Below are 23,940 nucleotides of genomic sequence, written 5' to 3'. Positions count from 1 at the left end.
GGGGCGCGCCCGAGCCCGGCGCCCCCGCCGCCCGGCCCCACCTCATCTTCATCCTCGCGGACGACCAGGGCTTTCGGGACGTGGGGTACCACGGGTCGGAGGTGCGGACGCCCACGCTGGACAGACTCGCTGCCGAGGGCGTTAAACTGGAGAACTACTACGTCCAGCCGATCTGCACACCGTCCAGGAGTCAGCTTATCACCGGAAAGTAAGTGTCCCCGCTTCATGTGTTTATTCCTTCGAGAAACCTTAAGCGTTTAGTTAAGATCCTGCTCGTCATTTAGGGAGAAACCGGAAATCTGGGGAATGAATGAATGAATGGAATAGGGTACTGAGTTATGGTATTAACATCGGAACGCCCGCCCTGGTCTGGTCTTGTTTGGCGCACTCTGGCAGCCTTGGGTCAGAGTCCGTAAACCCTCACCCCCCAACCAGGCACCCCAGAAGTGGTCTCCTTTCCCAAATCAAGTTTGGCTTTAGGGCCTGACTCGGTTTGATTTCCAGTGTCACCCTAGAGTGCAGTCACCACCACAGATAAGAAGGATCGACCAAAATGTTTCTGCAACTCTTGGTTGTTCTTAACCTAGAATTGACGAATCAAAACCACAGGTCATCACACAGGGAAGAGGGGCCAAGGAATGAAAGGCAGTGTAAACCCTGACCAGGGTCCATATGGCTCCATTTGGGTCTTTCTCAGGAAATCTCTCTTCCAGGGTCACTTACAAAGGCCATTTGTAACTATCAAGGCGCTTCTCAAAATGTAAGGAAATTCGATGGTACGAGTTCAGTGGGATTCAAATTCCATCTGAAGTTTTCAACTGCTACTCATGCACCTGGGAATTTTCTGACTAGCTCCAAGAAAAATCAGATTATTTGGACGCTTAAGTAAAGTTTTAAATATTATCGTAACTGACGTGGATGTCCCAAGTCAGCCTGTGGAACGGATAAACAGGACACCCAGGGCAAGCTACCACGGCAGAGGAGAATTCAGACGCGTCAGCATGTGTCTTGTGATCTTGGTGTCAGGGAGCCCTCGCTGCAGGGCAGCTGTTCTTGGACTTGGCTCCTGTAAGTGTAGCCAGTATCCACTGGAAAATTAAAGACCATTTTGTAGGAATCTCTGTCTTGCAGACACTTTTGCCTACAGCATGATCTCCACTGCTTAGCAAACTGTCAGAATTTAGCATTACTGCCAGAAAAGAAAAAAATCCCATACTTTCCTCTCTTGAGTCATTTTAAAGGTTAATTGGGGCAGAAAGTTGAGGGCGTTTGATGTTTATAAAGGGGCAGCGTGTTTGTTGGCTGGAAAACAGCAAGTCCATCTGCAGGCCTAGAGGTCAAGTTCTCACGTCTAATCCCAACTGCTCTTCTGTCTGGCCTAGGAAACAAATGTGTCATAAAGGCTCACTGAACCTCTTCAACTAACATAGAATTTACGTTTACTCAGAGAGCCAACAGTAGTTGAAAACTATGTAACTGAATTATATGAACTTATCGTTCGCAGTAAAGCATATGTTTAAGGCTTCTCGCTTGAACAACACTGAGTTCCTACCCACTGTCTGTGCTGAGGAAAGATCTAGGTTTTCCTTTTTTATCTTTGTTTAATTAATGACATGAGACAGAAAGGAAGCTGGAAATAATTCTTAACTTCCTGTTGTCCGAGGTTGACTCTCAGTTCCTTCAACGCAATCAAGCATTTCATAAGAATTATTCTATTAAAATGTTCTATCAGTGTAAGAAGTTATGCAGCTGTTCTACAGACAAAAAGCTCAAATGGCTACTGTGACTTGATTTAAATTTCTATTTGAATTAGACAAAGACATTTGCACTCGGAGTTCTCCTTCTAGACAAATGGCTGGGATTCTGGTGGTCCTGGAAGTCTGCTCGGGGGCTAATAATGCTGAGCTCAGGGAACACAGTCATTTGTCTTCTCTCTGAGAAAAATAAATAAGCAATAAAAACCGAAACGGACCGAATTATTTTAAAGGAAAAACTAGGGTCTGTGAACTATGCGAGGATTCACACATCTTCACATTTATAAAGAAGGAGTTTGAAAGCTTGGCGCTGAAGCGATGTCTGATAGTGTTAAGTGTACCTTCCCCGCACATGTCGTTGGAGTCGAGGTGTATAAGTCTTTCCTGTATGGCGCACAGACCCAGCAGGAGTTCCAGGTCCTCACGCCCGCCAGTCCCGCAGTGCTGACGCCGGGCTGCCGAGAGCATTCATTGTGTGTGGTTCCCATCCAGGAACTGCGAGAAGTAAGCGCGTGGGCCCTAGACTCTGCACAGCGGCTCTCCCACCCGAGCATGCCAGAAGAATCAGCCAAAACGCAAGTTCAGGCCCAGCCAGCGATTCTGCTTCCTGGTCTGGCATGGAGCCCAGAAATCAGTAGTCACGTCAGGTTATGTTGATAATGCCACTCATGTAAAACAAAAGAGTGTTGGTATTAGATGCTGGCGCCTGTGAGCCATTACCATGTTCTCAAATGATGCCGTTTTATCTCAGTTAATCTTTACAACAGCTCTATGAGGTGTTACTATCGACACCCCCGTTTTATACGGATGTGGTCACAGGTTCCCAGAGACGTAGTGATGCCGGGTTCTGCACACCAGACTTTGAGAAACAGCACTGTAGCTGTTCAGAGTTGGCCTGGTGATATAAAGTTGATTGAGAAAGCGGCTGCTGGTGTTTGGTTTATTTCAAAGTAGTTTTCTCACCTTTTTAAAAAATGTTTAAAACAATTTTTCAAATGCAGACATGGAATTTTCCATGTCTGCATTTGAAAAACTGTAAAAAATAGTGAAGGCTTCCGAAAAAGAAGTATAAGTTTGCAAAATTTAGACACCGTTTTATGCAAGCTTTGTAGTAGGAATGATTTGCAGTCTGAACTGAATTTATATCTTGAGCAACAATTTTGTGTTTTTACTGGTTTGTTTTTCTTCCCACTTGAAATACCATGATGATCATTTTGACAAAAGCAAAACCAATTGGAATAATGTGTGTTTGTAATAAGATATTGGATAAATTCATGTTGTCTTAAACAACCCTGCCTCTCTCAAGGGTAATCACTCTCCCAACTTCTTCCACCTTGAATTAAGTTCGTCGGTTTTTGAACTTCATAGAAAGGGAATTGTAAGGGAGGTACTCTTTCATGCCTGGCTCCTTTCTGTTAACAGTTGTTTGTAAAATGTATCCATGCCGTGCCCTGTAGATACAATTCATTTCTCCTCCTTGCTGAAGAGTGGTCTTTGGCACTGATGCACTACAAGGTACCCTCCAGTCTCCTGCTCAGACTCCGGGGTTGTTGGCAGTGCTGTGCCATTCCCAGCAGCTGCCGTGAACATACATGCTTTTTGGTGATCGTGTGCACACTCTTCTCTCGAACATCCCTTAGGAAGTGGGGTCGCTGATTTCCAGAAATGTGTACGTCCTTCTTTCCTAGATACTGCCCATCGGTCACCTAGAGTGGGTCCTCCGCCCACGCTGCCATGAGCAATGCGTGGACGGCTCGGTTTGCTCCCCATCTTCCCAGCGCTCACCACTGTCTCTTTCATTTTGGTCCTCCTGGTTGCTATGCGTGCCGGTGTGGTTTAGATCTGCATTTGCCTGGCGACAATAAGCACTTTTCCATGGGCTCATGGACCATGTGGAGATCCCCTGTAATAGGTATCTAGTCACGTCTTCTGCCTGTTTTCCCATTAAGTGATTGATTTCTGGTGGTTATTTATGTATTCGATTCCTTAGTCAGATATTTATATTGTGTATGTTCTCTCCCCTGTGGCTTGCTTTAAACTCTTAATAGTGTTTTCTGATAGACGGAAGGTTTTGATTTTATTGTACTTATTTATAACCTTTTTCTTTTCTATGCTCTATTTAAGATGTGTTTGACTAGACCAAGATCATGACAATGGTCTTTTTCTAAAGATGTATTGTTTCATTTTTGTACTTAGATCTACAACTCATCTGGAATCAATTTCTAGTATGGTATAAGTCAGAGTTCAAGACTATGTTTTCCATGTGTGTGTCCATTTGACCTGCACTATTTGTTAAAAAGACCGTGCTTTCTCCACTTCCCCGCACCTTCTTCATGTGTCAGATAAAGGTACGGGTCTGGGTCTGTTTCTGGGCTCCCTCCTGTCCCGTCTGCCTCTCGTCTACTCCTGCACCAAGTCTGCAGTCTCTTACTGCCGTCACCCCACACCCCACACTAAGAGCTGATGTCTGGAATGTGAGTCTTACCTCCTCTTCTTCAAAATTTCCTCAGCAATTCTTTACCAGTTTATTCATTTTAATATGAAAGACTGGGAAGGATGGATGCACAGATGCACGCAGGTAAAAGGCGTGGCTTTGGCGGGTATGAGGGATTTCTCTTCTGAATTAGCCTACTTTCTGAGTGAAATGCTAAATGAAGTCATTAGCGGAGGACGAGGGTCTGGAGGTTTAAAGACAGAGATGGAAAAGATTCCTCTAGGAGAGCGGGAAGTGGACCAGGAAGGGAGACGCTGTGAAGACTGGTGGTGTGGTCGTAAGTCACACAGAAACCAGCCACCGTCTGTTCCTCCCGCTCCATGAGCAGAAGCCTGTGTGCAGAAGATGCACCGTTACGAGGTGCATTTAACTTCTTGGGGCTTTTCCAGATGAAAGGAGTGGGATCATGGACTCTAAACTTGGCAAGGAAAGGGGGTCTGCGGGGTCTGTGTTCTCTGAAAGGTGCCACGGTCAGGGGTGAGGCTGGAGTGAGCACACGACAGCAGCCTGGGACGCTGGGAAGGTGGGGGTGGTAGTTGAAGAAGAACATGCTTGGGACCACAATTCTGTAAGTAGTGCAGTTTTCGGAAATGGTAGAGGAGTGGGTGCCAAGGTGACATGGAGGAAGCCAGCGCTGGGTGTGAGGAGGGCAGAGTACCGGCGGTCACCTCAGTGGAATATGAAACCATAAGGACAATGCGCGAGGACAGTGAGCCAGGTGCTGGAATGGGGTGCCACGTGCAGGCAGGGCCTGGAGTGGGGAAGGGACTCTTAACAGAAGAGATGGCGAGATCATAGCCTGCTGACACGCTGAGCTGGTAAAAGGGGGCAGGAGCCACTGTGTCTAGACGTGCCGAGAGGACCAAGCGGGGAGCATCTCTGCTGCAGGCTCTGTGATAACGGGGTGCAGACCAGCCCCAAGTGGACGGATGCAGGCTGGCCAGTGATCAGCTAGAACACGAGGGCAGAGGGACCGTCCAGGACAGACATGGGCTCATAAGGACTTTTGCTAGTGACAAGGCTTTCATAGCAGGAGGCTCCTTGGAAGACTTAGGGAGCTGGGGGTCGGGGAGAGGGGCTGAATCAGAGTGGATGATGGACAGAGAGAGGATTAGCATCTCAGTGACAGCAGATCTGGGAACATCGGTGTCAGGCGAAGACAAATAAATAGGGCTGAAGGGCAATGCACGACTTTTCTCCAGACCGTCTCAGGAGACCGTAATTAGAGACTGAGCTGGACCCCTGACTATCCATCACCAGCTACTGCAGCCACACTGTGTGCAGTCAGGCACACGGTCAGGAGCTCTGGGGCCTGGTTTGGGCCAGGAAGAGAAGGCCATGTGGGCCTCCTCTGTGGACGCAGGGGCTGCAGAGGCAGGGGATGCACGTGTCTCCCCAGGATTTACAAATGTTGCTTTTAGATATGAAATTATCAATTAACAGTTAGCCTAGTGTTGAAAACGTAATTGAATTCTTTCAGCCGCTCTCACAGGAAGCCAAGGAAAATGGGGCTGACTATTCCATTTCTCAGGTGTGTGGGTACACACACACTCACACACCCACACACACACTCACACACACATACACCCACATACTCACACACACACACTTACACACACATACACCCACATACTCACACACACACTCACACACCCGCACACACACTCACTCACACACACATACACCCACATACTCACACACAGTCACACACAGTCACACACCTGCGCACACACACTCACACGCACACACACTCACATGCGCGCACACACACGGTGTAAACGGCAAGCCCTGCGTGCCTCCTCTTCCATGCAAGGCCTAGTTTTAAGTAGTTAGTGCCCCCCGCCCAGAGCCTACTCAATCAATATCAGTTACTGGGAGTTCACTCATTACATTCATAAATATTTAGTTAGTACAGAAACATTTGGGGAAATGTAAATGTTATGGTTAGAAGTTTAGAAGAAACAGCAGGTTTCCTCCACGCCTTACGCTGACTTTGAAAAATGCATGTAATAAGTGGAGGCGTGGCTTTAAGATCTCACATGTCCTTTCAAAAAGAACGACTCAATAGACGGGACCGTTCAGCAAACAGCTGCCTCCTCCTAACTGACTGCATGGATTTTTCTGACAGTAGAATCATGGCCAGGTAAGCTACGGGCACCCCCAGGATCCGAGCCCCTCATTTTAAATGAGTCTTCGTAAAAAGACACTCTTTGGAGTGACTCTCTAGTCAGGTAATTCTGTCGAGTTCCCTAAACAGCTGCTCTGAAGGGGGGTGCGCCAGGTGCAGCGGGCGCAGAACATCTGGTTTCATCCAGATGGCCCCTCCCAGAGATCAAGGATGCAGGGCGCAAGCCTGGAGCCCCACTCCCACAGGCGCTCAGGGTGAAAGCCGCTGTACTTGAAAGCTTGGTGTCATTCTCCTTGGTCCTGCAGTGACCAAACTGAATCAGCAGCAACGTGTCTCAGTCACATCAACACCAGCCTGCCGACCGCCCGGGCCTGGTGGGCACAGCCAGAAAGGTGCCAGTAAGTCGCTGTCCCCTGCTGAAGACACACACGGATGTGCTCTTCTCAACACTCGCTTGTTCGCAGGCGTGGCAGAGCGCACGGCGCCTGGGTGAGAAAGGGGCCCTGAGGGACGGTCCCGATGGTTTGGCAGCGTGGAGTGTCCCAGCAGGTGCGGGCAGCAGGTGGACACGGAAGCGGGGAGTACTTCAGAACTTCTCATCTGCTCCAGCCGCCAGGGCCCTCATCAGTCACCCCACTTCACGATTCCAGAGGGAAGAGTGGTAACAAGGAGCCGTCTCTGTCAGGCGGCCACCATCTCAGGCCCAGAGCGCCTCAGCCACGTTTGCTGCCTCCCTGCCGGCCAGCAGGCGATAAGCACACGCGTCGGCCAGACCCTCACACGCCACCCAGTCCCCCCAACAACTTCACCCTCTCCCTTCTTCATCATTAACTTTTCTATCTCTACGAATCATTTCCATCAGTATGTAAATGATGTAAGTTCCTTCTATCCAAACCCAAACAAAAACAAAGCAAAAAATGTGCTTGACCCAATTTCTCTGCTCTCCTTAACCTGGTAAAAATTCATGAGTTAGCCATACATTTTAACTCCATTTCAATTATTAATTTATGCTACATTAATCTACACTATAGTTATCAATCTATGCTATAATTTTAATAGTATCTTATACTGTACTGTTAATTGTATTGCTATATACCATAATAATGTATACTATAATATTAATGTATGCTACAAATGATCTATAATTTAAATTTAACTTATAATTTATTAGAAATTTATAAAAAGATTGTGCCATAATCTTGAATCTGAAGAACTCAAAAATGTTCAGCTTGTTTTATCGGACTTGAAATACTATCTTTGGGATTGAAGCTCAGGAGATGTAAGACTGAGAACGTAAGGCTGCTGCACAGATGAGACCGTGAAAAACGTGTGTGAACCAAGTGACTGGACTCATCTCATTACAGCTTAATTCAGTTCAGATAGTTTTTAACACACTTGAAAATATAAGCTCAAATACTTGAAGTCAGTTTTTTACTTGGATCCTACTTTGGTTGTTTTCATAATGCTGGAAAATCTAGTTTGGTCACACATTTTTCTAGCTAAAGGTTTTAATGGAAGATAAACTCTTGGGAATAGAGATGTAACATTTGTTTGGCACTTTACGAGCTTAAGAGACATACTCTCATAAGCACCATTCTGTAATCTGTCTATGTATGTACGTTATGTATCTGTCTTTTTCCACGTACGTCTTCTCTAAGCAGCATAACTCGGGGAAATGATGATTACGCATGCTTTGCGCATGAAGAGAACAAACTCACAGAAGGAAAGTGTCTCAGCCAGGAGCCCACAGTAGGTTGTGAGGCCAGACCTCCCAGCCGGGTGCTATGGCTGTCCCACTGCGTAACGCAGCACTGACGGGGGCTTGGTACAGCTGCACAGCTTATCCTCAGAGTAGAAATAAGTGAATATCTACTAAAGGAAAGCAACAAGAGGCTGAATAAAACTAGTAATCCGACACACCAGAAACTCACTCAGACTGGCTGTCCCACACAACGTGGGGACACTGGCATACGTTCCTTCCTTCGTTCGCTTCATATATAAATTAGGGCTGATGTGATTAGTTTTCATTGCATAGTCGTAGGACATTATTCACCTGGAGAGTTTATGAAAACATTCTTTCTTCTGGCCCATCCCCAGAGATTCTGTTCCGAAAGGTGTAAGGTGTGGGCTGTGGTCCGGGAGCCTCACGGGTGACACTGCCACACAGCTCCGGTCCTCGGTGCTCATGGCTGCTATCACCATCTTTACCTCGCTTTCCTCACCATTTATTTAAAAGCTACTACACAGAAACACTTCTGTCAACACGCACACGTCATATCCATCACAAAGGTAACAGCGCTCTCATCAAAATGACTGTGCCGCTGCTGAGACATAAAATACCCATGGGCACACAGACACGCACAGTGTAAACACACAGACATGCAGTGTGCACATGCAGACATGCACAGTGTAAACACAGACACGCACAGTGCAAACACACAGACACGCACAGTGTAAACACACAGACACACACAGTGTGCACAGTTCCCCTTCCTCTTGGATTAAGGTCAAGGCCAGAGAGTCCAGGCTAGAATGGCTGGCTCTGCACCTGTATTTTTAGTTACGATTTTTAAGGATTTACTTCTGGTAAGGTTGTTTTGTAATTCAAGGTGCACCCATTTTGTCTCTCAGCTGATAACGGCTAAAACCAGAACTGCGTTTATTTTTAGAAAACTGTCCTTTAAAGAACTTTTCCACACAGGCGACCTGTTCCTGTTCTCCAGGTCGGGGAAGCCCTTCAGGGACAGCCCAGAGCGAGCTGCATCGCCGGGCGGGCGGCCACAGCTGCACAGACAACAAGCGCGTTGCTGACAGTTGCTCAGGGCTCCTTAGTCACCCCTGGTACTGAGGTCACAGGGACCAGCCTTGTGTGGTATCACGCTGGAGCCCACACTCTTCTTTTCTTGGAATTTCGGACAAGCATTGTAAATCTCTTACTGATACGAAACAAAATTCCCAATTATTTATTTCTTAAAGAATGCTGAACCTCAAGAAGCTTTTACAGTGTCAAAGCTCCTGTGAGGCCCTGAGTTTTCAATCTGTGTGTGAAACTGCAGTGAAGCGTCCTGTCCTGTCTGTCCTACAGGTGTCACTGCCCTTCCGCTGGCTTCTGCTGTCCCCACAGGGGCGCACAGTGTCTCCTCCATTTCTCAGTTTCGGCCGGAGGAGCTGGCCAGTTCACACGTTCGTCTGCTGTTGGTAAACTGGCTTATTTCCTTGTTGGGCTTGGAACTTGTTCTAGAACTTACAAACTCCTTTTTACAGTGGAACTTTTCAGGCTCATGAATTAGGTGACGGACAAGCCTAGTTTCTAAAGCAGGGGACAGCATGGCAGTGTGTGTGTTGGGGGGTGCAGGGGAGTGGGGGGCTCCAGCCCTTCCTTCCGAGGCCGGCCCAGGGCCCCGCTGCCATCTTCCAAATACTCGCACCGTTTACTCTACTCTGGGGATGATCAAGCATCATATGGTTGATCATATGTAACCATATGAACACATCCTGGTGAAACGGTTAATCCCATGTTGACTGTACCTGCCGGAGGGTCTTTAAAAATCATGCTAATGATTTTTAAATCATGGGAATGGTCGCAGGCTCATGGGCCCTGGCCTCCTGTAGCTAGACAGCTCACAGAGCTACTCCCTGGCTCATGTTCGGCCAGAATGGTTCAGTGTCGGGACGGGTTCACTAGGTCGGAATGGCCGGTCATCTGAAACAGTGACAGAAGGTTCTCGGTGGGGAGCGGTATGCCTCCTGGGGCGTGCCGCTGCTGCTGGGACACGCTGCCTGAGGGGAGCAGGGTGTCCCCACCTGTGCTGCTGGCTCACCAGGCTTATGCTCCGTGAGCCACGCAGAGTGACCTACAGCAACTGCAGGCAGATGACTTAACTGAACATTTGCCTGAAAAGAAATGTTCTTTTCAGACAGTTCTAGTTAGTATTAGAATTTTTATACTGCTTTTAAGTCATCATTTCATTTAAGAATGAAAACGTCATTTTTATCCCCCCGCTTCGAAAGCACAGGGGTTTCATTCTTGAAAGATAACTGAAGGGCCCATGGTGGAGAAATGGAGGGAGTGGAGCCTGGGTGGTGGGTTTGGCTTTGAAGCAAAGGCACGAGAGAGACTGTGGTAATTTAAAAAGCAGCAGGTTCACAGAGAGGGTGATTTCAAGATAGAAAGGCCTGTGCTGGAGATGTGAGTGAAGGCAGAGGACAGTACCGGGGAATTAGTGGGGCGTGGATGAGGAAACGTGGGGAGGTAGATTCACAGCAACAGCCCCCTGCTCGGCCCGCTGGAATCGCATCCGTCCGTGGGTCCATCCAGCCCATGCCTCGCCCTCTGCAAGCCCTCTGTGCCTCAGTTGTCTGCATTGACACCACAGACAGGATGTCCAGGTTTACATCCATGAGGACAGTCCCAAATCTATGACTTGGGGGCCTGGTGTTTATCCAAGTTAATGGGTTAAAGCCCTTCCCTAACCATCACAGCTACTGGTTTGGGGAACATAGACAGATAGAAAGTAATTGACATGCTTCTTACTTTCTCTGCACCCGAGAAAATCTCAGGCCGCACGCTGCCTTCAGTCACAACCCGGTGACAGTGGTCATGCTATGTCTGTGCTCGTTGTCTTTCATCTAACACTGACCCCATACCGGTGACTCTCTCCCTAACGAGGCTGACTGCACAGCACAATGCTCTGTGCACGGGAACATTCAGCCAGGCGGCTGGTTTCCGGGTCCCTCCTATGCGGCCGCCCGCTCAGGCCAGGCGCTGTGCATTCTGGAAGGAGGGATTGCCGGCCCCGGTACGGGCAACAGCCAGACGGCACCTCCAAGCAGATTGCAGGCAGACTGGCCACACTTACTTTCCACGTGCTGCCTTACTGTTTCTTTTCAGAAAGCTCCCCAGCCACATATGCACTTACAGATATCCGCTGCACTTGTCCGTGTCACCCACCATGAAGCTGTTTTCCTTGAGCACCGTTGCAATGAGCAGAGGTCATCGCTGAGTCCGAGCTTAGAGACCGTGTCTGAGAAGGTCTGTGGGCTTCACCGATTCATTTACTCCTAAGTGTTCAGGCTGCCAGGACATCCTGAAGCTTAAAGGCAGACCGAAGCCTTGTAGATGAAATTACAGCTTTTTAGTTTTTCTCACACGTGGGTTTTGCTGCGAATTGGGGGGAGGGGAGGTAAGGGTGGTGTGTCTGCCGGACCGGCCCCAGGACTTTCTCGGCCTAGATGGGCGCGGTGCCACGGACCCGGATGGCTCTGGGAAGCTGTGCGTTCCTGGCAGGGCGTGTCCACGTCTCCTGCCTACGTTGAAGTACCTTGATAGCTGTCTCCTCAGATTTCTTCAATAATTCATTTCATCCATCTGGCATGCACTCACTTATGCTAAAGAAAACAGTCAAGAAATCGAGGGGGGTGAAAAAGAATATGGCGCTGTGTGGAGGGGACACGGGGCCAGGATGTCACAGGACAGGTCAGCACACACAGAGAGGAAACGGAGGTGCTAAACAAGCGGGAGTCACTTCTGAGGTCCAGTGTCCGGCCCTGGGGGCTCATGGACATTTCAGAAACAGCTCGAATGTAAACGGCGGGTGGGCCGTCGGGGGGCGGGGGGCCAGCTCCGCTACCTGTATCTGCCCGCCGCTCTGACCTCAATCTCCACTGATCGATCAGCAAGCCAGTACATCAAAAATGCCTGTGAAACGGTGGGAATCTTTGTCCTCGGGACAGCGTGTGCAGTGAGACTTAGAGGAGACGGCTGGGGACTTCTAAAGTACAGTCTATCTTTAACTTCAGAGGAAATAAAGGAAGACATTTTAGGTTTTTTGAAACAGGTCTTCCTAGGTATTTCATTTGAGGCAGAATTTGAAATAAACATTTCACTTATTTTCTTTTACAAGTATTTGAATTCTGTATCCTCATAAAGGATGCACAAATAAGCAAATAATGTAAATTATGGGTTTATGTTCCATAAACCTCAAATTCTGTCCTATTTCATACCCCTTGCAAATTATATATTTTAAGATCAGAAAATGCCACTATGGAAACATTATATATTAATGTCAAGGAAAAGTCTGTATTTGTTGCAAGGAAGATTTTGTGTGCATTAGGGAGGGCACTGCGTTACCGTGATGGGGACATTGGGGCAGCTAACGAGATGTCAACCTCTAGGGAACCACAGCAAGTCCCTGCTGACAGCCCGGAGTGGATTTTGGTGGTAATGTATTACTGTAGTTACATCTCTGCTGAGAAAGCCACCACAAACCCAGGACAGCAAAGCTATGAAGAGCCACACTGGTCTAGTCAGTCCCATGGCTTGTTCTGAAATGCTTTCAATATACGTGGAAATACTGCCTTTTGAATCTTGCATTTCTTGAAACAATTTTATTCAAACCTGTGCCACACAGTGACATCAGTGACCTTATCATCACTTCTGCCACCTTCTGAATCTTTTTTTCCAAAACACTTCCAAGTTGTTGACATGCAGCATTTTGAAAATCCTTTTTTGATGCCACCACTGATCATATCTTTGGTTTTACAGACACCCCTTTAAATAGTTCCCTCCTTAGCTAATTGGTATGCATTTTCACTATGCCAATCTGGTGCCACATTTGTGTGGCCAATATTTAGGCCCAAAGGTGCAAGTATTTGAAATTCAAATCATTACTGAGAATTTTCATTGCACTGTTTGTATTAAATCCATAGAACTAAAAAAAAAAAAAAGTGATGTGTTAACAAGGTATACGTTTTCCTCAAGACTTTAAAGAAAATAGACAGTATTAACAGACAGGATTTTGTTTACATCCTCCTTAAAAAGCAGAATGAACCCTGAACAGTGAAGGGCTAGTGAAGTGCCTTCGCATACGTGCCCGTTAGCGCTGGGCTGGCGCCCCGGTCCCAGGAGACCAGGCCGGGCTCCGAGCCAGGTCGCGGCTCTGCAGGCCGGCTGCCCAGCGACTGCACCCGGGCAGCTGGGCTCTGGCATTGAGGTCTGTCTGCACCCAGGTCTGCACTTACAGCTGTCAACCCGTTTCCTTCTCATGAAATGGGGATGCTATTATCACTTTGCAGAGGCTGATCCAAGACGAGAGACATTATGAGTTTGCTGCTGGAGGCACAGCAGCCACTGGGTGACTGCAGCTGTCCCTGCCCGGTCGCTGCTGTTTGGATCTTAGCTCTGAGCACAGACTTCAGTGACACCAGCGCTCCGGCGCCAGGGCTGCCGCGAAGCTCCCGATGCGTGTCGTTCCCCGAGCTGTGAACCCGGACGGTGGCGGAGCCGGTCCCCTGCCCCGGGCTGCCCGCCCGCTTCCCGGCCCGCGGGCGCCCCCCAGCGGCCGCCGTCAGCACCGCCGCTCGCCGCTCACCCCACGCAGCACCGGGCTCCTGGGCTAAGAGGCGGCCAGAGCCGTGAGCGCGACTGAGAACCCGCAGGGGATGTTTGCAGCGTGGACACGCGTGTGCAACCCTGAAACGCAGCTGCCGACGGTGCCCGAAAGGCAACGCCGTCAGAATAATGAAGACGTGTATTTCTTCTTGTCAAAGAGACAAGAGCCCGGATTGCAGGAGCAGCGAGACCAAAACGTCCACTGGGCGAGGCAACCGGTGGCTATCGAGTGAGTCAGCGAAGGAATCAGCGATTGTTACACCGCCCTTGGCTTCATCCCCAAACACGCCATTTAATTTGGGGGCTGCCAACATCAGGGACAGGGACGAGTACACTGTGCCTCAGTGTCAACGAGGCTTACAGAAAAGGCAATTGTTTGAAATAAAAACCTAGACCGAATGGCAAGTAGGAAGTTGAATGAGCCACCGAACGTGAGCTGAGTGATGAACCAGTTCACCTGCGGGCAGGTCTCCAGGGGCATCCCCTGGGCTTTGCTCCGAGTTCCTGCTGCCCCCTTGAAACCTTCAGCACGTGACCCAGGTGAAGACACGCACCTACCAACGTGAACAGGAGCCGTAACGACGAAAGCAAGTGTCGTCCAGGCACCAAATGGCAGGAGGAAGAGAGGAAACGGAGAAGGCGAAGTCGTCTGTGTAGACAAACCGTTCCGTAGATGCAGGAAACTGGCTGAAGGGGCGCACGTGGAGAAGTACCCGGCCTGCTGGCTCGGCTGCTGCAGGCTCACAGACAGCAAGACGGCCGCCAGTTACCGGGGCACAAGTCCTAGAACGGTGCAGACTGCAGGCCAGGCCAGGCCCACTGGACCACACGGTGCAGGCCCCTGGGTCCTGTGTTCCACCCAAGGCCAGATTTTAAGAGGGACAGCGACCCGCTGGAGGGCGTGCCGAGGAGGAGGCCTGGCCCCCTCAGAGCCTGGGCATCAGCTGAAGGAGCTCAGCCAGCTCAGAAACACCACGATGGTCTTCACGCATCTAACAACTGTAACATGCGAGACAGGCCACACCTGTGATGCTCCTAGGCCGGCGGAGCCCGGGTCAATCCTATACAAACCTACGATGAGCAGGGCCCTCAGAAATGCAGTGCACTGCCCGGTGAGACACGGACCACCATGGGAAACCTTCCAGAACCCGCTAAGGACTGAGCACTGGGGCCCTTCACAGCTTTGACCTAGGATCTGAGCGGCCATCGGTGGGTCCCAGGCCTTGGACAGCCCTCTGTGCAAGGCGCGTGCTCCCTGGACGTCATCACGCCTGGCAGACCCAGTGTGCGCGTCCTCAGCTGTCACCCAGGTGCCTTTTTCCCTCTGAGGAAAGCCAAGCACGAAGGAAAGAGCGGGTGTCTGGCAGTCACCGCGTCTTTGATTCTAGCCAGAAAAAGGGGCCCGAGGTTCCAGCCCTGCTCTGCGCCCTCAGGGAGCCCTGGGTGTCTCTGCTACGGCACTTCCTGCCATGATAACCGTCTGTTGTTGTCTGTCTGTCTCCGGAGTTCCCTGACAGCAGCAGCCATGTCACTTACATTGCGACCCCAAAGCTAGCGTGTCTGGCTCATGGCAGCTGAATGAGCATTAAATTAGTAACTCAGCCTAAACTGTGCTAGTTTTGCATCTCCTCAATGACAGACTTGTTACACACCCCTCCTCTACTTCCAGCCCCATCACAAGCCAGAATTAACTGAAAATGACATTAAGGCCTATAAATAGAATTAGTCTTTGAGACAAGATTCCTTTACGCTTGTAAAGGAACACCTTTCAGAACGGGGAAAATTAAGTCATACCTTTCTAACTTATAAATATCTAAGTGACATTTGACTCATAAACGACAGAAACTTGTACCTGTCTCCTTCCCTTCAAAACATCCGTTTCTGCTGCACCCTGGCAGACTCTGGGCTGCACAAGCATCAGGGTCTGCGTGGAACCATGAGGACTCATCTTTCATCCTGTCAGCGTTGTGTGCTGATAAGGGCGCATGAAATACACGATTGGATGAAAACAATAATATTGTATTAGACAGTCTTTGACAAAGGGAATTCAAAAACTGCTGCTACTATCACCCAGTGACATAAATTAATATTTAATGACACAACTCTGCACAGATTCTAATGCCAAGCTGAAAAGGGCCACTTAGCATTTTTCTTCGAAGCTGACAGGGAAGTGAGAAGGACGGCTATCGACTTGAACAGATGTGGCACCTCTAGGCTCACTGTTGCTCACAGGGAATGCTCTTCACATGGTGGCCAGATGGTGACCCAAAACATCCACTAAATTTAAAAATTATTTTTTAGCTAACATGATTACAGCATTCAGAACATATTAGGTGAAAAACCTATATTTTAAGCTAACCTGAAATTATTTGAAGAAAGAAGTTAAATATTATTTGTGTGTGTGGAAACTTCTTTATCAAATACCCGTCCATAATATAGACCCGTTTGCAAAGCTGCTCTCAGGGTGGAAACGTGAAGGGTCCTTGTGGTTAGAAGGACCCTCAGAGGGCAGCCAGTTCTTTTCCAATTCAGGTATATCTTTGCCAGAATCGTGGGCAGATGAGCATCCAGCCAATTTTTTGTGTTTTTTGTTTCTTTGTTAGAATTTTGTCATGTTAGCTTTCTGTCATGTAATTAAAAAAATTTATTCAAATAAATTATGTTACAAGAACTTTAAAAACACTTTGAGATCAGTGGTGAAATCTCAGTTTCAAAAGTACTGACTTAGAGTCAACTGTATTGCAAATGTTAAATAGGAAGCTAATTAGGATAAGACGCGAGTCCAGGGTAGAAATGCGGAATTGGCCTTATTTTATTTGGGGCAGTTTGTCTTCCTAGACCCTGTTTAATTTAAGGCAGAGTCTCTTTTCTGCACTGACCAGCTGTTTCCTCCTCTGCCAAGGTATCAGATACACACCGGACTCCAGCACTCTATCATAAGACCCACCCAGCCCAACTGCCTACCTCTGGACAATGCCACCCTCCCCCAGAAGCTCAAGGAGGCTGGCTATGCCACGCACATGGTCGGAAAGTGGCATTTGGGTTTCTACAGGCAAGAATGCATGCCCACCAGGCGAGGGTTTGACACCTTTTTCGGCTCACTCCTGGGAAGCGGCGACTACTACACCCACTACAAATGTGACAGTCCCGGCATGTGCGGCTATGACCTGTATGAAAACGACCATGCTGCCTGGGACCATGACAGCGGCATGTACTCCACACAGATGTACACGCAGAGAGTGCAGAAAATCCTAGCTTCCCACGACCCCAGGAAGCCTCTGTTCCTATATATCGCCTACCAAGCTGTTCACTCCCCGCTGCAAGCCCCCGGCAGGTACCTGGAGCACTACAGGTCCATCGCCAACATCAACAGACGGAGGTACGCAGCCATGCTCTCCTGCCTGGACGAAGCCGTCAGCAACGTGACCCTGGCTCTGAAGACGCATGGCTTCTACAACAACAGCATCATCATCTACTCTTCAGACAACGGGGGCCAGCCCACCGCGGGGGGGAGTAACTGGCCCCTCAGAGGGAGCAAGGGAACCTACTGGGAGGGGGGCATCCGGGCCGTGGGCTTCGTGCACAGCCCCCTCCTGAAAAACAGGGGCACGGTGTGCAGGGAGCTGGTGCACATCACCGACTGGTACCCCACGCTCGTCTCCCTGGCGGAAGGGCAGATTGACGAGGACGTCCAGCTGGATGGCTACGACATCTGGGAGACCATCAGCGAAGGCCTGCGCTCGCCACGCGTGGACATCCTGCACAACATCGACCCCATCTACCCCCGGGCGAGGAACGGCTCCTGGGCGGCCGGCTACGGGATCTGGAACACGGCCGTGCAGTCGGCTGTCCGGGTGCAGCACTGGAAGCTGCTCACGGGGAACCCAGGCTACAGTGACTGGGTCCCACCTCAGGCCTTCAGCAACCTGGGGCCAAGCCGGTGGCACAACGAACGGGTCACCTTGTCAACTGGCAAGAGCGTGTGGCTTTTCAACATCACCGCCGACCCCTATGAGAGGGTGGACCTCTCGGGCAGGTACCCCGGCGTCGTAAGGCAGCTGCTGCGCAGGCTGTCGCAGTTCAACAGAACCGCGGTGCCCGTCAGGTACCCCCCCAGGGACCCCAGAAGCAACCCTCAGCTCAATGGGGGAGTCTGGGGGCCCTGGTACAAACAGGACAGCAAGAAAAAGCAGGCACACAAAAGCAAGGCTGAGAGGAAGCAGAAGAAAAGTAAGAGAAAGAAGAAACCACAGGACACAGGCTCCGTCCCCAGGTGCCACTCGGGTGCTCATCGCGGCTGAGTCCCGAGCCTTCCCGCCTGCTCGAACGCAGGTCACGTCTCAGTCCCTCTACAGTGCTGAAGGCCAACCAGCAAGGGCGGCCCAGCACTCTCACTGCACAAGCAGCAGACTTGTCACATCGGGCCACCTGGCCGCCATGTGGGGCACTTGTGCTCGGTGCCAAAGGGGCTGGCATTGGTGCCACGCTTAGAGGACATGGACACATCTGTCCCCTGCTCCTTTATAAAGCTGCCCTGGACGGGATCGGCTCAGCTGCTGTGCTTCCAGGGCCCAAATGCTGCCTGAATTCCAGCAGGGACAGTAACACGCGCTCGGCCAGTGGCCAGCTAACTGCACAGAAGCTCGGGCAGGGCCTGGGACAAGTGGCGTCAAAGCCGATGGCCCTCAGGCTCCAGAAATGATTTCCTTACAGAGTTTCTGTGTCTCCACATGTGGCACGTGGGTCCTCAGACAGGTTCTACTTCTCGTGTTATTTTGTTATTTCCTTTCCTGTGAAAAGCAGCTGTTTTTCTCACATGAGCAGCTCGTACCTCATTTTGTCACACGTGAGGGGACGGCAAGTGACGACGTCTGAGCACACCGCCAAAACATGAATGTAACTGTTTTCTAAACACTTTAATAGAGGACGTTTCAGCGTAAAGTACTTAACTTATTTTTATAGAAACAAAGTAATTATTTTGTTTTCATAAAAAGTTATACAAATGACTTTTAATTATTTTATTTCCGACATACTATTAGAATTTTATTTCATATCCTCAAGATTACCAAGCACTGTAATACTACAAATTACTGTAATACTGTGTGAATACACAGAACATGAAAAGAAAATTATGCAGAAAAAATGATCATTAATCAGCATTATTTTGAATATAAGATGAATATACTCCTTAAAAGTTACTTGGAAAGGCAATGTTTGTACAGAGTTGAATGACAATTCTATTGCTTCTATCATAGCTTATTTATGTATCTTAATTATTAAAATGATTTATTTTATAGCACTAGCAAATTCAGCATGGCTTTTCTGATCTAACTTCTAGATAACATATTATTCATCTTAACAAACAAAAATCTTTATAAATAGGCAATTGAAGGTACAATTTACTAACAACCGTACTAAATAGCATGGGTTTTGCAAATAAGAGATGGTCCGCTTGCCTACTACATGGAGAAACCGTTCTCTGTTACTGAATAACACTGATACTGACCCTGCTCTTACACAGAGGACACAGTGGGGAGACGGACAGACATGCAGCCATGGGTCCTGCGAGGGGCGGCTCTGACCCGAATTGTGGGGCTGTCTGTCTACAAACACCATGAGGAGCCCAGGGCAGGTGGCCCTGCGGTGTGTGACAGGCGCCCTGGGGCAGGCGGGGTGGCCCCCGTGGGCCCCGGAGCTTCCCCTAACGGCCCGGGTAATACAGAGGCCTCGGGGCGGCTCAGCCTACACGGGAGGGCGGGGAGCAGGCCTGGGACACCCGAGGCTGCACTGTGAGAACAGCGTGGGTGGGGCCCGCCAACCGACGATGAAATACCTTCAGATGAGAACTCAAAGGACTGCCCCTCACAGATTATGGAAACCAATAAAAGAATATACAGTCTATTACTGAAATTACTAACTAAAACAGACAAAATGATTAAACGTTTTTAATTTTAAATATTTTGCTTTCAGAATATATAGTTCCATCTCATTATGTAGGATGAAAAGCTACTTCCTGAGTTGTGTTTTGTCAGCTGTAGATTTAAATGGGTCATAAAACTCAAAGGCACATCATCTGTGTTTTCCTTGCCTTTCTTAGTGGCACATAAAATAATGAGATGACTCATAACACATGGTGTTTTATAGTTCAAAATATACACAGTTATCGTCCTACTAAAAGTTCTGATGTAAAATAAGTTCGGGAAATGCTGAGTTAAAGGGTGACTTCAGTGCAGATTTTCTTAGGGTGTTGAAATTCCTAGTTTTCCTTTTAAATCTGTAACAGAAGGAAGCTTTTTAGACAGTATTTTCTAATTTATTTCACCATAAAATCCTATCTATAACACATTGCAGGGAACTAGGCAAAGTACAGAATAGACTTTGAAAGTTGCTAGTGTAAACAGAACCTTCTAGAAGTTCCCTAGCAAGTCAAAAAAGGAGCAAAGGGGCCAATTGGGATAATGAAAATTAATATGTGAACCCAGAAGGCATCATGGGATATGATGTGATTTCCAGATCCCTATAAATGACCATAACTTTCTCATTGAGAATAAAGTAGCTCGCAGTTTCCTACCTGGAAACGACTCCACAGTTGTTGTTCCCTGGCTGTAAGCACCCAGCATGGCACTGGGCAGCCTGTGACTTAAGAGAAGACTGTGTCTTGCCCTTAAGAGCGAAACTCTAATATAGTCATCATGTATAAATGATGACCGTTTCCAAAATGCTGTCAGAGTCAGTGGGCATCAGCAGACGCCCTTCACGTGGGTGCCCTAATCTGTATACGACGTGATGCCGACACCCGTCTCCGGTGCCCTGACATGGCCCCCAGAGAGCTCTCCTAACCTGTGACCCTCTGGTGGTAACACAGAGAACCAACCCCTCCATTGACAAAAGGGTCGCAGCAGCTTTGTGAGAAAACCATGTGTGGGCATGGCTCTGTGTCTTGGATGAGAAAAGACAGGAACCATTTTCTCCAAATCACGAGACAAACAAAGCTCTTGGTGCCCTTCCGTGTGCCAGGTCCCCCACAGGACCGGTTCCATCCATCCTTACATACTCTTTCCTCACTTTTGAAAAAATGAGTTACAGTTTCCTTGACCTGGCCCCTTTTTACAACCTCAGGACTAGAGGAGAAACTGGGACCGAGCACATGGGTAACACACGGCCACCTCTGATGCCCGGGGCACATGGCTCTGGCACCAGGATCAGTACCTTTGGCCCTGTATTCACAGGACCCTCGGGCACGCAGATGGCGAGTTTGCTGGCAGTGCTCAGAAAGTGTGTCGTTGGCAGGATCGAGATAGCTTGCCAAAAGTGGCAAACAAAACTTAGGTCACAAGCTAACGACTGCAATGCCCCCTTTTAGCGAATTACTTATTAAAACTCGTTCATTGAACAAGTATTCCTTAAATCCTCCTATCTGTCAGGCAGTATTTCTAGATGCTTGAAATACATCAGGGAACAAAACGGGTAAAAATTCTTACCCTTGGGCAGGCTACACTCTAGCCGAGTTAGACAGCCAAGAGTAATAAGCAAATTAGATGCTGACAAAGAAAGAGCTCATGGAAGAGAAAGATCCACTCAGCACCACGTTTATCCATCCATTCGCTCAACATTTACTGTGCCACACGCAGTGATGCACGCTGGTGGGGTGACAGTAACATGGGACAGGGCCCCACCGCCAGGGGTGTGCATTTTCCCGGGGGACACACAGCACGAAGCACAGGACCAGCCACTCTCCTCCCCACGCTCTTCCCTGTAATATACCCTGCAATATATTTCCTGTTTTACTTACGTATTTTCTGTACTCTGTCTCCTCCCACTAGGGTATAAAGCTTCTTAAGAAACGTGATCTATATCTACTCCATTGACAGCACAGAAAACAGTGCCGGCTCATAGTCAGCATTCAGTATTTAGTTTTTGAATGAATAAATAAAAATCACATATGTCCATACATTTAACTACATTTGCTTGGGTTCCACTTTTCATGTCCTGTGTAGGGATTTCACTGTGGAAAATAGAGTGATTCATCTTTAACACCTTTCCTCAAAATAATAGCAATGATGTGAAATGCAGAAATTTCTAGCACATAAAAAAACCAACTCTAATAATGCAGATTTATAGGAGCAGAGTGTTACAGCAAAGCCAAACAAAAATTATGCAAAACTGAGAACAAATTTTATCCCTATAATCTTATTATCTAATATGGTAAGACTCTACTTTGAATATTACAGAATACATTAAACGGGAGTTTTCAGGAAGCAGAGAAAGGCTTATGCTGTGAATAATTTTTCTGTAGCAAATTGTGAAAAGGAAGGATATAAACAGCAAATGCACCTCTATGTCATCATAGAATTATGAAGCCAAAAGACTGTATACCTCACATCCTTGGGTATTTTACTACAAGGCTCTCCAATCTGCCAGAGCAGGAGTTTGGCTTCTTCAAAAATATGCTTTTCCTCATTTCATTGCGGGTAGCACGTCTGGGAAGCACCGACTCGCCGGTGGGATTAGCCAGTAAACACGACACCAGTGTCTTTGGGAGTTGGGCGGGTTTGACCCTGTTCACCTCCTTTCCCTTTTCATAGCTATGATTTCAGGTCTCCTTCCTCTCAAATCTGCTGCAACCCGATAATATTCTTGTCCACCGACTTATGCAATTTTGGATAAAATCAATCCCCAAAAAGTGAAAAGGAGCAAGAAAATAACAAGCTCGTTCGAATGTCTCTATGTGTTCACTCTGCAGAAATCCTTTAGCTGAGAATTACAAGTGGGGAGCATTTATCTCATGAATCAAATAAAAGTAAAACTTGTCTTTCAGGAACAAAGTCCAAAACCAATTTTCAGTATGACTTATATTCTCTCTCTAGAAAGAACACGTCAAGAGCCAGTTCCTCCAGTCCTGAGAGTGGTGAGTGGCTGGGGAACAATTTCAACTAGTTTTCCAAATCTAAACAACTATGAAGAAGTGTTTTATAATCAAAGTTAAAAATGAAACCTTGATTCTGTTCAGTGTCTGAAACCATTTTTCAGGGCGCCATCACCGGAAGTTCTAGACACTCCTTTTCAGCACATCTCCCAGCCTGGAGCCCCCGTCTCCAGCACCTGCCCGCACACCTTTCTCTGTTTTGGGTTTCCTGACTGGGAAGACCAAGCCCTGTAGCACCGGGGAGCTGGGGAGTTACTAGCATCAGCAGCCACAGTACTTTTACTTGACACCAGACATCACTGCAAAAAACATAGAGGTTCAGCTCACATCACCCCAAAATACTCTGCCTTGGCATCCTGGTTATTTTGAGTGAGTTAAAGGCACTTTGACAGCAAAGACACATGAACGTGTTAAACAGAAAAGCCAGGGCCTCCTTCCTGGTCGGCACCATGAGTACATGCTGGGTGCTTCCCAACGTCCTCCTCACAGATGCTAAGAAATAACGAGATGATAATCACATCAAGCATATTATTTTATTCTTTAAAATACAACAAATGCATCCTAAGCATTTGTGAAGAAAGATTCTGGCATGTCCATGGCGTGTGAATTGTCTCATGAGCATAGAAAACTTTTTTGTTATTGCCTCTAACTATAGGTCATTAACACACAGTTAATTATGCTATCATTTTAGCTTTCAAAAGTTATGATGGGGAAGTTCTACATTAATGCAGCCCTGAGGGATGATGGGAACCTGAGGGGACGCCGCGCGTGGGGGTGGAGTTTTAATTTCGTCAGGTGCAGTGTTGTGTGGATACACCGGGCCTGGGGAGAGACAGGGGAGGTAAGTGGAGGGTTTTCTAATGGAACAGTATCCACCAGAGGGAGCACAGACAGAAAGAACATAACACCAAGGTTGACCGTTAAACTAAATAGCTTTCCCAAGGCTTCAGTATTATAAAAAAGATCATTTCCGAAATGACACCTGCCCTCTTTCATAGAAACAAAATGTCATAAAAAAACAGACATCATTTTTGAACAGCGGCTCTGTGGCCGTATTCGTATTTTGAATCAGGCCTTTCATCACAATAAGCCATAAATAAAATATGAATCGAAGCCTTCGCTTCACACATTAGTGGCCAAATGCATACGTAATGCACGCTTCAAGTCTGTCTCACTTTGCACAGTGAATGCAAACAGATAAGAAACAGGCACCTCATTTAAAAGTCTACAGCCTCATTTAATCTTGGC

General features: G+C 48.0%; 1 protein-coding gene across 1 annotated transcript; it reads left to right on the top strand.

The window, feature by feature from the left end:
• Positions 1-8: 8 nt before the first annotated feature.
• On the top strand, positions 9-21,924 carry ARSJ (arylsulfatase family member J; the record flags this gene model as incomplete). The annotated part of the gene is made up of 2 exons (XM_019656543.1): positions 9-208; positions 16,669-21,924. Coding segments are annotated over 2 exons (1,599 nt in total), but the record flags the coding sequence as incomplete, so codon positions are not given.
• Between the last annotated feature and the right edge of the window lie 2,016 nt (positions 21,925-23,940).

This window comes from Hipposideros armiger, unplaced genomic scaffold, assembly GCF_001890085.2.
Source record: "Hipposideros armiger isolate ML-2016 unplaced genomic scaffold, ASM189008v1 scaffold_262, whole genome shotgun sequence".
NCBI classification, from domain to species: domain Eukaryota; kingdom Metazoa; phylum Chordata; class Mammalia; order Chiroptera; family Hipposideridae; genus Hipposideros; species Hipposideros armiger.
This window is presented reverse-complemented; position numbering and strand designations above follow the sequence as displayed.